The sequence below is a fragment of the Symphalangus syndactylus genome, chromosome 7, assembly GCF_028878055.3.
Source record: "Symphalangus syndactylus isolate Jambi chromosome 7, NHGRI_mSymSyn1-v2.1_pri, whole genome shotgun sequence".
Taxonomy (NCBI): Eukaryota; Metazoa; Chordata; class Mammalia; order Primates; family Hylobatidae; genus Symphalangus; species Symphalangus syndactylus.
Genome location: NC_072429.2, coordinates 16,675,046 through 16,688,277, shown reverse-complemented (window position 1 = coordinate 16,688,277; position 13,232 = coordinate 16,675,046). Strand labels below are relative to the sequence as shown.

The 13,232-nt window shown below is 45.3% G+C and overlaps 1 protein-coding gene across 5 annotated transcripts in view; it reads left to right on the top strand.

Moving 5' to 3' along the window:
- DOCK2 (dedicator of cytokinesis 2) overlaps positions 1-13,232 on the top strand; it is a 445,548-nt gene that overhangs the window by 395,560 nt on the left and 36,756 nt on the right. For all 5 annotated transcript variants that reach the window (XM_055285285.2, XM_063642612.1, XM_055285286.2 and 2 more), the window contains 5 exons: positions 906-1,062; positions 3,007-3,047; positions 7,509-7,599; positions 8,472-8,591; positions 12,240-12,329. In XM_055285285.2, coding sequence (XP_055141260.1) covers positions 906-1,062; positions 3,007-3,047; positions 7,509-7,599; positions 8,472-8,591; positions 12,240-12,329 — 499 coding nt within the window. The remainder of the gene's footprint in view (positions 1-905; positions 1,063-3,006; positions 3,048-7,508; positions 7,600-8,471; positions 8,592-12,239; positions 12,330-13,232) is intronic.

Here is a 13,232-nt window from a genome sequence, read left to right as displayed (position 1 = left end):
CATCACTATGAGTTTGGTGTCTATCCTTGCTGAGTGTACATGGCACTTTATAAGCACATAGAGACACATGATGGCCATGTACACTTGCACACACATGCAGTGTTTGGTGGTAGAGACACAGATGCTGGGGCCAGACTGTTTGATATTCCTGACCATGTGACCTTGGACAGCTTAGTGGACCTCTCCATGCCTTCGTTTCCCTATCTACAAAAGTCCCATCTCATAAAACTGTGACAGGAGGTTACATGAGTTACCATTTGCATGAGGTTTAGAATAACACCCTGGCCATGCTAAACTCTATGTTAATTGGTTAAATGAAAAACAAATATTGTTCTGAGACTTACTTTTCATGTCCAGACATATTGAATCTCTCTCATATTTTTAATGTCTTCATAGAATTCCATTTGGTGAATATACTGTAATTTATTTAGGCCTTTCCCAATTGATGAACATTTAAGATGTTTCCATCTATTTCACAATTAGACACAATTTGTGAGTATTATATCTTTGTATACTTCTAGGAATATTTCTGTAGATCAGATTCTGCAAAGTAGAGTTGTGGGGTCAGAGGATATGCGCATTTACAATTTTTGCAGATACTATGAAAATTGCTTCCCCAAAAAAGTTTTGTTGATTTATTCTCGGTGGGGGTGGGTAGAAGTGACCATCTCCCCCACCATCATCACCCAAACTATTTATTTTTATTTTTTCCCATTTTGATGTTAGAAAAAAAAAACATTTGCTGCACTATATGGATAAATACATGAATAAATGAACAAAAGGAGCAGTCAGGGGAACTCGGGTTGACTGACGGATTTTGCATGTGCTCCATCCCACTGCCCACTGGCCCCAGCAGAGTCTTTCTCCCCAGCCGTGAGCTCACTGCCCTCTGGTCTCTGCCACAGCCTGATGGAGTGTGCCGCAGAGCACCCGACCATTGCCAAGTCAGTGGAGAACTTCGTGAACCTGGTCAAAGGCCTCCTGGAGAAGCTACTGGATTACCGGGGCGTGATGACGGATGAGAGCAAAGACAACCGCATGAGCTGCACTGTGAACCTGCTGGTGCGTGGGGCTGGTGGGTCCAAGTCAGACCAGAACTCTGTGGGGGGCGTGGGCTTGGCTTTGGGTCTCATGATTGTTCTTCATAGGGAAGCGGTGCTTAAGGGCTTTAGAAAGCAGACAAATGTGGAATGGAACGTCTGCTGTGCTTTCTGCTAGCTCTGTGTCTTGAGGCTGTCACTTCACCTTTCTATGCCTCGGTCTCCTTATTTATAACATGGGATTAATGCATATTCCCTTTAGCACTCAACACATCACGTGGAAGGAAGATGACAGTATAGATTGGCTAAGAGTATGAGCTTTGGAGTCACACAACCTCTGGGTTTCCATCCTATGGCTGATAATTAATAGGATGGACAAGCTAAGGAAATGTGCTGAAGTCTTAGTTTGCTTATCTATTACATGGAGAAAATAATGGTTCCAATTTCATTAGGTTGTGTTGTCCTGGCCCATGGTTAAATGCTCCCTATGTGTTAGTTTCCTTCTTCTTATAGAATAGAGTCACACTAATAACTAGAATTGCTGTTACTATGAACCAGGTTAACCAGAGAAGCTAACCTCAGACCCAGATTCTTAACCCCTATATTCCATGAGCTCCCATGGGCTGGCTGCCAAACAGCCTCTCTCACATGCTCTGTGATTCGACCAGGAGACAGGTAAGCAGCCATAATGCTTCATATTCACCATGTCATCCCACCTTAAAATGGTTTAAAGAATGAAGTTGACCAAAAGGCCATGTGGCATCGTCACATCAACCTCCCTACCATTCCCAAGGCTCCTGAAACACAAACCCTGTCCCCTTAGCTCTGTTGTGTGGCCTCCCTTTACCCTAAATGCACTTTTTTAAAACAGACTAGATATTGCCATTGATTTTCCAGAATGCCAAGGAGAGTTTAAAAATCCTGATGACAGCGGAAAGGAATTCATTGCTAATAACTCCACCAGGCCCAGTTTACATAAAGATCATGAAGAGGTGTTTTCCACGAGCTGAGCAGCTTCTCTCTGAGAGACAGAGTTGGTTAAGGAAAATGACCTTTAACAGCCAGCTAAGATCAGGGGGAATGCTTGGGACAGACAGTTCTCCAAGCATTTAGACACCACTAGTTTTTAGTGCGTTGCTTAAATATGGTGTCAAGGAGGAGGGTGGGGATGGAGGTGGTATCAGGACAGATGATGTCCAGTATGATTTGCCACCCATTGACTGTGTGCTCTGGAACATGTCGCCGCCTCTCTCTGAGCCTCAGGTGCATGTGGGTGTGCTGCATTAAACCAGGATATGCACCTGGTGTGGCTCATGGATTGGACCAGGACCACCTGGCTCAGAATCTGTAAGGACTTGTTTAAAAAATGCCATGGGATTAGGATCTCTGGTGGTGAAGTCCAGGGCAACTACTAATCTAAATGGCCCCTGAGCTGGAATAGGGACCTAGATTCCTATGTATTGCCAAGTTTAAATGTTTTGGTGGCAGAATCCTATATAATTCCTGATAGTTCCGCACTATCAGGAATTCTGATCTATTACTATTACCGAGGTGCTATCACTCACTTTCCAACTCAGGTTCTTTCCAGTGCAAGGCCTGAGCTTTGAAACATAAAGCTGGGCTGCCTTTCAACTTGGGCTTAGTCAAAGTAGACTACCCCAGTCTTGGCAGCCCACCTCTCAATGCAGCAAAAAACTGAACTGCACCTCCTGATATGTGATGGCTGAGACACATCAAGTCCTCTGTTCCTTTGTAGTCTAAGGGTCAGGGAAGTGACTTTCAAAGCAGAATCTTCCAATTAGGCTGTTTGATGCATCTTTGGTGCATCCAGGAAAATAAATTTCCTATTCCTATCTCAGGGTACCCAGATACTAAACAGCAATCTTCCTCTCATCATCACCACACCCTTGACCTCTGTGATATTGCAAAGAACAATGCTCATCATTGTTTTTCCTCCCTTACCTAGAATTTCTACAAAGATAACAACAGGGAGGAGATGTACATAAGGTAAGATTCATATTTTCTAAAATCCAGACCTGCTGTGTCACTTTCCTGCTCAGTATCCATCGATGGCTCCCTGCTGCCTTCAGGATAAAATTTAAACTTCTCTTCTTGACATTCAGGCCCTCTGTTCTGATTCCTGTCAATTTCTCTCGATTCAACTCCTTTCATTCTCCCACAGTCAGCCCCATAAAACCACTTGAAATCATCTGGCCTTCTATGCTGTCCTGTTGTTCCCACAGATCATATTTTCCTTAAGAGTGAATACCTTGTGATTTGAACTGTTGGGGTGCATTTGCATTGTTGCAGGGCTAAGCTTGGATAAATTACTGTGAAGCCCGAGTCCAGACATGTAGTAAGACCATTGACTAGCCCAGTTTTGAAGGGAAAAAAAAGATACTAAGATGCATGATATCTGCATCCTTGTAGGCATTTAAATGATATTATTTGAATATATCATGAAGGGTTTTTTGGGGACATTAGCCTGAAGCAAAGAACTCCTTTGCCAATTTTTCTCAGAATCTCATATTTTTTTCTGCAATTTAAAAATTATTTTTACTTTTATTTATAATAAAAACATACTTATTACAAAGCAAAAATAAACATAAAATATGGGCAAGCAACACAAAAAGTGAAATAAATTCCCATAATCCATACATATTTGCAGGACTTTTTATATTTATATATACATTGAATTCTATGCATGCATATTTTTTGCAAAAATGGGTTTATATTACTTGTAATTTATTCTTTGCTTTTTCTAACTTGACAAGAACTCCATGTCAACAGATGTAGATCAACATCATTTTTAATGAAACTATAAAATTTTTTCCAGAATATACCATCATTTATATAGCCAATCCTATATTGTTGAACATTTAGATTGTTTCCAACTTTTTCTACAATAAAAAGCACAAAAACAAATTTTTTTTTTTTTTTGAGACAGAGTTTTGCCCAGGCTGGAGTGCAGTGGTGCCAATTCAGCTCACCACAACCTCTGCCTCCCGGGTTCAAGCAATTCTCGTGCCTCGGCCCCCCAAACAGCTGGGACTACAGGCCTGCACCACCACACCTGGCTAATTTTGTATTTTTAGTAGAGACGAGGTTTTACCATGTTGGCCAGGCTGGCCTCGAACTCCCAACCTCAGGTGATCCGCCCACCTTGGCCTCTCAAAGTGCTGGGATTACAGGCGTGAGCCACTGCGCCCGGCCACAACAACAAGATTCTTGGACATATACCTTTATGCACATCCTTATGAGGCTGGAGCCCTTGAGGTAGAGTCAACTAGAAGATTGAGGAGCAAGGTATTTACAGGGCTTTTGTCACATTCTGTCAGACGGCAGAGACTTCAAGTCTACACTCACTCTGCTATTACGGCAGATATATCTAGGTACCTAGTTTAGCATTACTCCAGAAATAGGAACTATCATATGGAGAAAAAATAATTTTATAGGTTGTCCGGAGTTTGGGATATTTATAACGTCATTAGTCATATCTTATTGTAGCAGCGCAAAGCTTTGGGGTCTGAAGGACATGGCTCCTTGCCTCGCTTTTTCTGTAACCTTGGATAAATTACTCAATCTTTCTGGGTTGAGGTTTTCCTACCTCTAGAATGTTTCCATCCTACCTTCTGTTTTGAGGATTAAATGAAGTATTATAGGTAATACGGCTGCCACATGGTTTCCTCCCTCCAACCTTGTTTCTCCCCTTCTTATTTTAGAAACACAGACGGCGAATCCCAGACCTCCACAAGCTTTGGAGATTTGAGGCCCGTAGTAATCTAGGAAAACCATATTTGTCTAAATCAGACTGCAAACAGGGTATAGCCTGAAAATCTGTTCTGTTTGGCAGGCGGAATATTTAAAAACATTTTTAATTGGCTGCCAACATTTAAAAATCTGGAGATTTTACATAAAAATCAAAATTTCCTTTTTCTCCTGGAAAACTCAGAAGGCGTGACAACACTTGGCCCTTGTCCTATTCTGACGACTGTTAGCCGAACTGGGTGGTGGCAGCCATTCTGGACAGGCCTGGAGCACTGTTGTCACGACATCATCTCTATTCCCTACTGTGCTACTCCCTGTCCCTGCCATCTGGAGGTGCTTGAGTTTGGTATCCCTGGTTGAGGGATGTCTTTTTATTAGGGTGCCTTCTTTTGGGTTCTGTAGCAGATCATCAGACCCTTGAGTTAACAAGGAAAAGGAGAGGGTGCCAAAGGGGGAGTTGAAAGTAGCAGGGAAGCTCTCCCCGGGCTGCTCTCCCCAAGTTTTTTGAACTCAGCCATCTAGGGGTCTAAGGCATCGAGGACGGTCAGGAGGAGATAAGGCAGAATTAAGCCATGTGTGCACACACAGGTGTTTCTAAATTCCAAACTCTACATGGAGGTCGTGTGCAATTTCACGGTTAACTCTGATTAGCAGAACATTAGGTGGGAGGAGAGTGGAAAGGCTGTGTCTGTGAAAGCAGAAATCACTGAGCTTGAAATCTGCTTCTGGCTTTAGCTCTCTTAACCTGGATCTCAGTTTTCTCATCTTAATAGAGTTGTTGGAAGGATGAATTGATAAAAATACACATGATAATAAAACACCCATTTGTTGAATGAATGAATGAACAAATGTTTCTGCCTGGGAAACTCTCCCAACTCATCCCTTTCCCCTTCAGATCAACTGTTATGCCATAGGAATCTTTTTAGAAGCCCCTCTTTTCCCCACCTGGATAATGCCTGCTCTCCTAGTACCGTAGACCACTCCTTCACAACACATATCATCGCTGTGTTCTTGGTTATGTGTCTGATGATTTGATTCATGCCTGTCTCTTCTCCTAGACTCTAAATCCCAAACCCTGAGAACAGTGCCTGCATTTGTCACTGTTTATCTCTAAGGCCTGATATAGCCTGGATGCCCGGTACAGCTTTGCTGAATGAATAAGTGAATGAACAAAAGACTGCCAGGGTATCCCGGCACAGCGGCTATCAAATCACCACTAGGTGACCTTTCCTCGCCTCAAAGTCTTTGGCGGTCCCTACCCTGATTTCAGGCAGCCTACATTTGACCCACTGGCCCATTTTATGTGGCCAGGAACACTGAACATTCGCTTCTCCTTTGGTGAGCTTCGTGCAGAAAGCCTTTTTCCCAAAAGGAACATAAACCTGAGCATTGAGACACGCATTGAGTGTAGATGCCCAAGAAACCCTGTGTTGCCTGGTGTGAGACAGTGGGTGAGGGTGGAATGCTGGCACCATGGCAGGCATTCATTCCTTGCCTCTCCTCTCACAGGAAGAAATCAGCATATCCCCTGAACACATTACTTAGAGATGGGTTTAAATAAATCCTGCTAATGATATGCAGGTCACCAATGCAGTGGTTCATTGCCTCTGGATTCTGTTTCCAACAGTGGCAGGAGAGAATGTTTTGTAGAGGAATCTAGCTCACAGTGATAATAGGTAACAACTGTCGCTGCTCAGTGCCGGCTACAGACTAATTACTTTCAGTGCATACTTGCATTTCTTAGCAGCAATGCGAGCTGTCATGTATTGAGCCTTTTGTAAGACACACATGGTCTCCTTGGCCCTTTATATGCCCAGTCACTTTATAGATAGGTTCTGAGTGTTGCCATTTTACAGATGAGCAAACTGAGGCACAGAGAAGTTAATTCACTGCCCCTTAATACCTATTATGGATCAGTTATCTAAGAATTTTCCAAAGCACCCTTCCTTTGTCCTTGTTTTCATCCTCAGTACCCCTCAGCTATATTGCCATCTCGTGGTTCATAACTGGGATCTCACTTTTCAAAGGGAAAGGAAGTTAAAATGTGATGGCAGTCAAATAGCTAACTCTTCCTACTGACAGCTCAAGGTCTACATATGAATATCTATTCTCCAGCCCCTGATCCATTTCCTTTTATTACCAAAAAATGCACTTACTTACACCCAGAGAACTCTGCAGAGAGGGGTAGGAACTGCCCCTTATAGCTGCTGTGGCTTGTTCATATTCCTGCAGTGCCACCGTGATTAAGAGTAGGCATCATGTCCTGACTCTTCTGTTTATTAGCACAGAACTCCTGATAAATTGTCTCTCTCTCCTTCCTTTATTTCTCTTGCTTGTCATATTGCATTGGCCAGACCATTGATTATCAAGTTGCATGTTAGCTGGAATGGCACCTAACTTATCCAGGCAACAGTTCTCTCATCTGAAAAGAGGAATTCCTGAGACTCATCTCACAGGGTTGTCATAAATATTAAGTAATCTAGGAAATTTAGAATACTTAGCTTAGTACCTGTCATGCACTAAGTACCAAACACGCACTAGGTGCTGTCATCACCCACACAAAGTTCTGGTTATCCAGGGAGGAGGACTTTCTTGTGACCCAGAGAGGTGCCCAGTTGTTTTCTGGGCTCCTGCTTGTCCCTGCCAGGTGTCTCCTTTTCACTGCACCTGGTAGCTTAGTGCATATTTTCCCTCAAACAGGTACCTGTACAAACTCCGCGATCTTCACCTGGACTGTGACAATTACACAGAGGCTGCCTACACGCTCCTTCTCCACACCTGGCTTCTCAAGGTACTGTCACTTTGGGTGAAGGGCATTTATGCTGGGATCCTGACAGGGCCTTACAGCAAGTCGAAGAGTGAAAAAAGAAAAAAAAGGAGAAGAATCCAAACAAATTTTGTTTTGCCCTGTGTCTACAAACTCTTGAGCTGGCAGGATACTTTTTGTACTGCTTCCCCGGTCACATGTGGTTTTGAGTGATCTTTACATTTAGCAACAACCCCCCTCCAAGATACGTTTTGCAGTTTTATATAATATCTAAACTGCTATTAACGGTAAATCATTGGCATGCCCACTGAGCTGCATTCCTTCTGTTGAGAACTTAGCTGTAGCTGGGAAGAAAATCGGAATGATTTCCTTTGGCTTTGGGAGAGCTGGGAGCATGTGTCTTAGGGGTTCTAAGTAAATCCCTACAAACAACACACAGAGAGCCAATAAAGAGTAAGATAAGTGCAACTCAACAAAAACCAGGAGGCTTCACAAGTGGAAATTGCAGCTCAGCATCTCTATGACTGACCACTGGCACCCAGGACAGGTTGGGGGAAGCTAGCAGAGGGGAGGGTGTTTGCAGGGCTTCATCTGATTCCTAATCACTGTGGTTTTAATAGTTCATGTTCCCTCATTTGTCTGTTTTGGGACTTGGGACATTAGTGCTGCCTGGAGGGCAACCTCCAAATATCCTGGGTACTCATGCCTCAAAAGGGCAGCCTCTCCAGTGGTACCCCAAGTTTCCAGAAATAAGCTGAGTTCAACAAAGGAGGAGAGATGGAAAGGACAGGGTGTGTGAGTGGGTGGGGGGGTAGTTCCTGCCTTTAATCCTAGGAAGACACCTGCTCTTGGCAGCCTCTCCGCCCTGTGTGACTTCCCATGTCTTCTCTTCACAGTGGTCAGATGAGCAGTGTGCATCACAGGTCATGCAGACAGGCCAGCAGCACCCCCAGACACACCGGCAGCTCAAGGAGACGCTCTACGAGACCATCATAGGCTACTTTGACAAAGGAAAGGTAATCTGTCCTTGCCCCCGCTCTCTCTGTGGGGACCCTGGCCACTGGAAGGATGGTTCTGTCCCATACCTTACATCCAATCCAACCTCAGCTCTGTCAGATATCCCTCCAAATCCTAATTCTGATCACTTCTTTCCACTTCCTCTCCATCTCCATTCCTTCCACCTCCATGTAAGGCCCCGACATTGCTTACCTGGGCACTGCGATGGATCCTAAACAATTTTCCTGCTTCCTCCACTACCCCCAACAGATCATCCTCCATATAGCAGATAGGATGATCATAAAACATAGATTGGATTATGCCATTCGCCTGCTCTCAATTTCTCAATGGCTCCCCCAATCTACTTAAATTACGCAATCCTTCCCATGGCCCATGAGGCCCTACATGAGCTGTGCCCTGGCTGCCTCTCTCATTTCATCCCTGCTGGGGTCCTTCTTGCTTATGTACTCTATGCCAAGCTCTTTTCAAACTCAGGGGCTGTGTACTTGCTTTTCCCAGCTGGAAGTATTCTTCCACTATAGCTACCTGCTGGAAGGCTGGGCTTCACTCGGATGTCACATGCTAAGGAGGTCTTCCCTGACCACCACTAGACAAACCAGCAGCACCTCTGCCCCAAGTTACCCTTATGGCTTCTTCAAAGCACTTGTTCCTATGAGACATCATCTTGTTCATTTTCTTTTTACTTGTTTATTTTCTGGCTCCCCGATTTAGAATGCCATGAGAGCAGAGACTTGTCTTGTCCACTGCTAAATGCCCAGTGACTAGGACAGAACCTAGGAAGTTCCCAGTGACTATGTAGGCCTATGTCCTAGGTTCTGTTCTAATCACTGGGCATTCATAAATGAATGAACTGAATGGATGAATGACATGCAGTGTCATCCTTGATCTTTAAACAGCAAGGATGCTTGGCTGGGTTTGGTCAGGAGATTGGCCAGACCAGCTGCTGCCCAGCTCCAGCCTCTGCAGGAAGTACCAGCCCCAAAACTGTCATGCACCCTATAGAGAACATTGCTCGGTGGCCACATGATCAAGCTCTGGGGCCAGATGGCCCATCTGCAATCCTTGCTCCTCTACCACCTACCCTTCCCTTGACCTAAGAGACTCCAATTCCCCACCCATAACAGTGAGGTGCTAATAGTACCTTCTTTCTAGTTGTACTGTGAAAATAGAGTCAGAAAATGCATGTAGAGCACCCAGCATAGGACCTAGTGCATAGTAATAGCTGGTGAAATGTCAGTAACATCATCATTACCCTACTCCACCACTTCCTCTCTCAAGCTTTCTTTAGTCCTCGGGCTTACCTGCATCCCTCCCTCTCCTCTGCATTGCAAGACCTCTTACAGTTCATCAGGACATAATTTAGCACTTAATTTGGGCCTGTGTTGTCACTGTAGTTTATTGCATCTGTCTTAGTCGGATCCCTCTACCTTCTCTGGAAAGATAAAATGAGGTAATGTCTGTGGAAGGGCTTATAAATTCCCAAGACCCAAGCGGTTGGAGAGCACTGTTTTCATAATTTACAATTATAAGCCTCTTGAGGGCAGAGATGCTGCCATCCCTTGAACCTCCTGCCCTGCTGGGTGTCAAGTCAGAGCTTACTATTTATCAGCTGATTAAGTGGGTTGCAGTGTGAGAGCCTAAAAGTACACGTTGAGCTTTGTCCTCAGCAAGATATGCAATTCAGCCCACTCTATGCTGAGCAGAGAGGAAAAAGGCATGATCTCCAACCTCAAAGAACTTACTGTCTAGTGGGCAAAACAGACATGCCAATAATAATATTTTTTGCATTGCCCTTTGGCATTGTGCAATAACGGGGAAAAAGGCAAGGGAGCAAAGAGGAGGGAGCAGATGGGTACAGCTTACCCTGAAAGCCACTGCTATGGAAGCTTCTAGAAGGAAGCCCAAACTCCTCAGTGCCCCCTCAGCTTTCATTCCCTATACCTCCTCAGGGAGGCTCATTGCTCCAGGCACACATGCTGGTTTTCTGCTCCATAAGTTCATCTTGCAATCACCTGATAGACTACTCTAAATTCCTCAAAACCAAATGATTTCATCTATTGATGTATATGCTTTGTCCACTGATGTTCCATGACAGCCGAGTCTGTGTCTCATCCATCTTTATATCTGTTTCATTACTGCACACCACACCATACCCAGAACCCACCGTGTGCTTAGTAATGAATGTGTAAGACTCAGAGAAATTAGTGACTGTCAGAGGTCCCACTGGCCACACAGGCAGACCTGGGAGGAAATCCCAGGCACCTGACTTCCTGCCCCGCCCCTTGCCTGGTCTCTTAGTGATCTGTTAACCCGTGGGGAGAGCATTTCTTCTCCCTGTTCACATTATGGTGAGAAGTAGACAAAGACCTATACTTGAGCCCAACAGTCCCCTGGCCCAGTCCAGGGGTATTACCCCAAACTTCAGGTTCAGGGTGAAGAGAAAACCCCAGTCTGGCCTGTACACTTGATTCCTCCTCCTACAACATAAAGCATTTTTATGCTGCTTGCTAAGCTGTCCGTGGGTTTACAGCCGTGGCTTCTCCGCTCGGCACTTGGTTTTATTTATTTTTATGCTTGGATGCAGAGAGAGCACTTTTGCTACACAGCTCACACTGCATTTTGGCAACCTCCCCTCTCTCCTCCTCCTACCTCCCCCAGCTTCTCCATTTAGGTGCATTTTCCATTTTAAACTGAAGGTGAAATGTAGTGGGTATCCCTTGAGCTTGCCAGCCTCCGGTCCACCCTGCATCTCCCCTGACTCTGCAGACCGTCCTGACCTCCTTTGGTCTAAGAGAGTGAGGTGATCTATTGACTCTCGTCTAAGACAGAGGAGAGAAGAATTATCCACTATGTCTAGGGTTTCTTTGTTTAGAATTTTTTCTCTTAAGATGGAGAAGACCTACTATTAAAAAACAGTCTGTCTTAATTTTTTTTTAACACTCTAGCACCACCCCTTCCACCTGTATGCTACCTGACTCCTTACTTCCACACATCAAATAATCCCATTAAATAGCGACAGGATTGGCAGAGTAGAAGAATCCCAGGGCTGAATATCAGGAGAACTGGGGCCTGATCCCAATTTTGTCCCTGGAAACTCTGACCTTGAGCCACCTTGTTCACTTCTCTGTGAACCATTTATCTTTGGAAAAGGGAGCAAACACCTCCCTGAGGAGGCTGAGGGAATCAAAGGTTTCATTCACTAAACACGAGCACGTGGGAGGCAGGGACTGAAGAGCAAGGCCCTGGAGACACACACGGGGGCTTGCATCCTGATCCTGCTTTTAGTGAGGTGTTTGCCCCGGGACAGGTTGCTGGGCCTTTCTGAACTTCTGTTTCTTACCTAGACAATGAAGATGCTGTCAGTTACCTCTCAGAGTGGTTGTGAAGAATCAGAGAGCACATAAATAAAGGGTTTAGCCTCAACTGTGCCTACTCAATTGTTTATCAAGAAACTCAGATGAGAGGCCAGAGGAAGGTCATCCTCTCTAGGAAGCCCCTGGACCCCTCTGTATGGGGGGTGGGTCCGGGTCAGAGCGAGGTTTCCCCTCAGTCCCAGGAAGCACAGCTACACCTGGGTCCCTTCCTCATCAAGGGCTATGCAAACCCGGAGGTGCCGTCTCACCTTTGTCTCTGTGACCTTCCTGTAGATGTGGGAAGAGGCCATCAGTCTGTGCAAGGAGCTGGCGGAACAGTACGAGATGGAGATATTTGACTATGAGCTGCTCAGCCAGAACCTGGTAAGGCATCCCCTGGGAAGGCTGAATGCCCTGCAGGCTGGGTGCTCAGGGCCTCAGCTCACCCCAGATCCTGGGGAGATGGGGATGAGGGCCAGGCGGGGTTAGGGAAATAGAAAACAAATGGAAGTAGGACCTGAGCGAGGCTGTGCTGAGCATCTCCCTTCCCGTGGGGAGTATTTCCAAAGACAGATGTCGTGGGGAAATGCTTCGGTGACAGCTCCTCAGAGGGAGCATTGAGTACCTGCGTGGGGCTGCAACTGCCACCGCTGCTGCAGCCCCAATAAACGCTGTGCTACATTTGCAGTAAAAGTTCCACAAATCACTAAACCAATTAAATAAAAACATAAATTTGTGCTTTCTGATTAACAGATAAATCACATTAAAATGCTCCCCATCTGGTTACTCCCATTAGCATCTCGATGCTCCGGATTTGGTGGGGGAAGTGGAGAGTGGGGGAAGCCAGCCCAGCCGATCCTGCTTGTACTGCAGAAGCCTGGGTTTGGCGGGGAGTTGGACTCTGCAGGGAAATGCAGAACTTTTTGGCCGCTTCCCTTCAACCCACACTCCCCACATATTTTCCGGCTGCCTGAGCATCAGGACCCCAGGGACCCCTCTTAGCCCATTTAGAGAGGCCAGGCCAGCGACTTAGTCAGAATGTTAGGAGAGGATTGATAGCTTTTGGTGGGGGGAAGGTATGGTGATCTTGTTAAAAACAGCTGAACTGTTAACTATTTTCACTGTTTGTAAGATAATACGCAAATACACACACATATGCTTGCACCAACAGACACCTGATACCTGCCCCATGTGTACCTCCACATAGATGTTTGCCAATGCCTATGCCCAAGACACACACACACACACACCCACACACCCCCAGGATACATTCAAGCACACACTAAT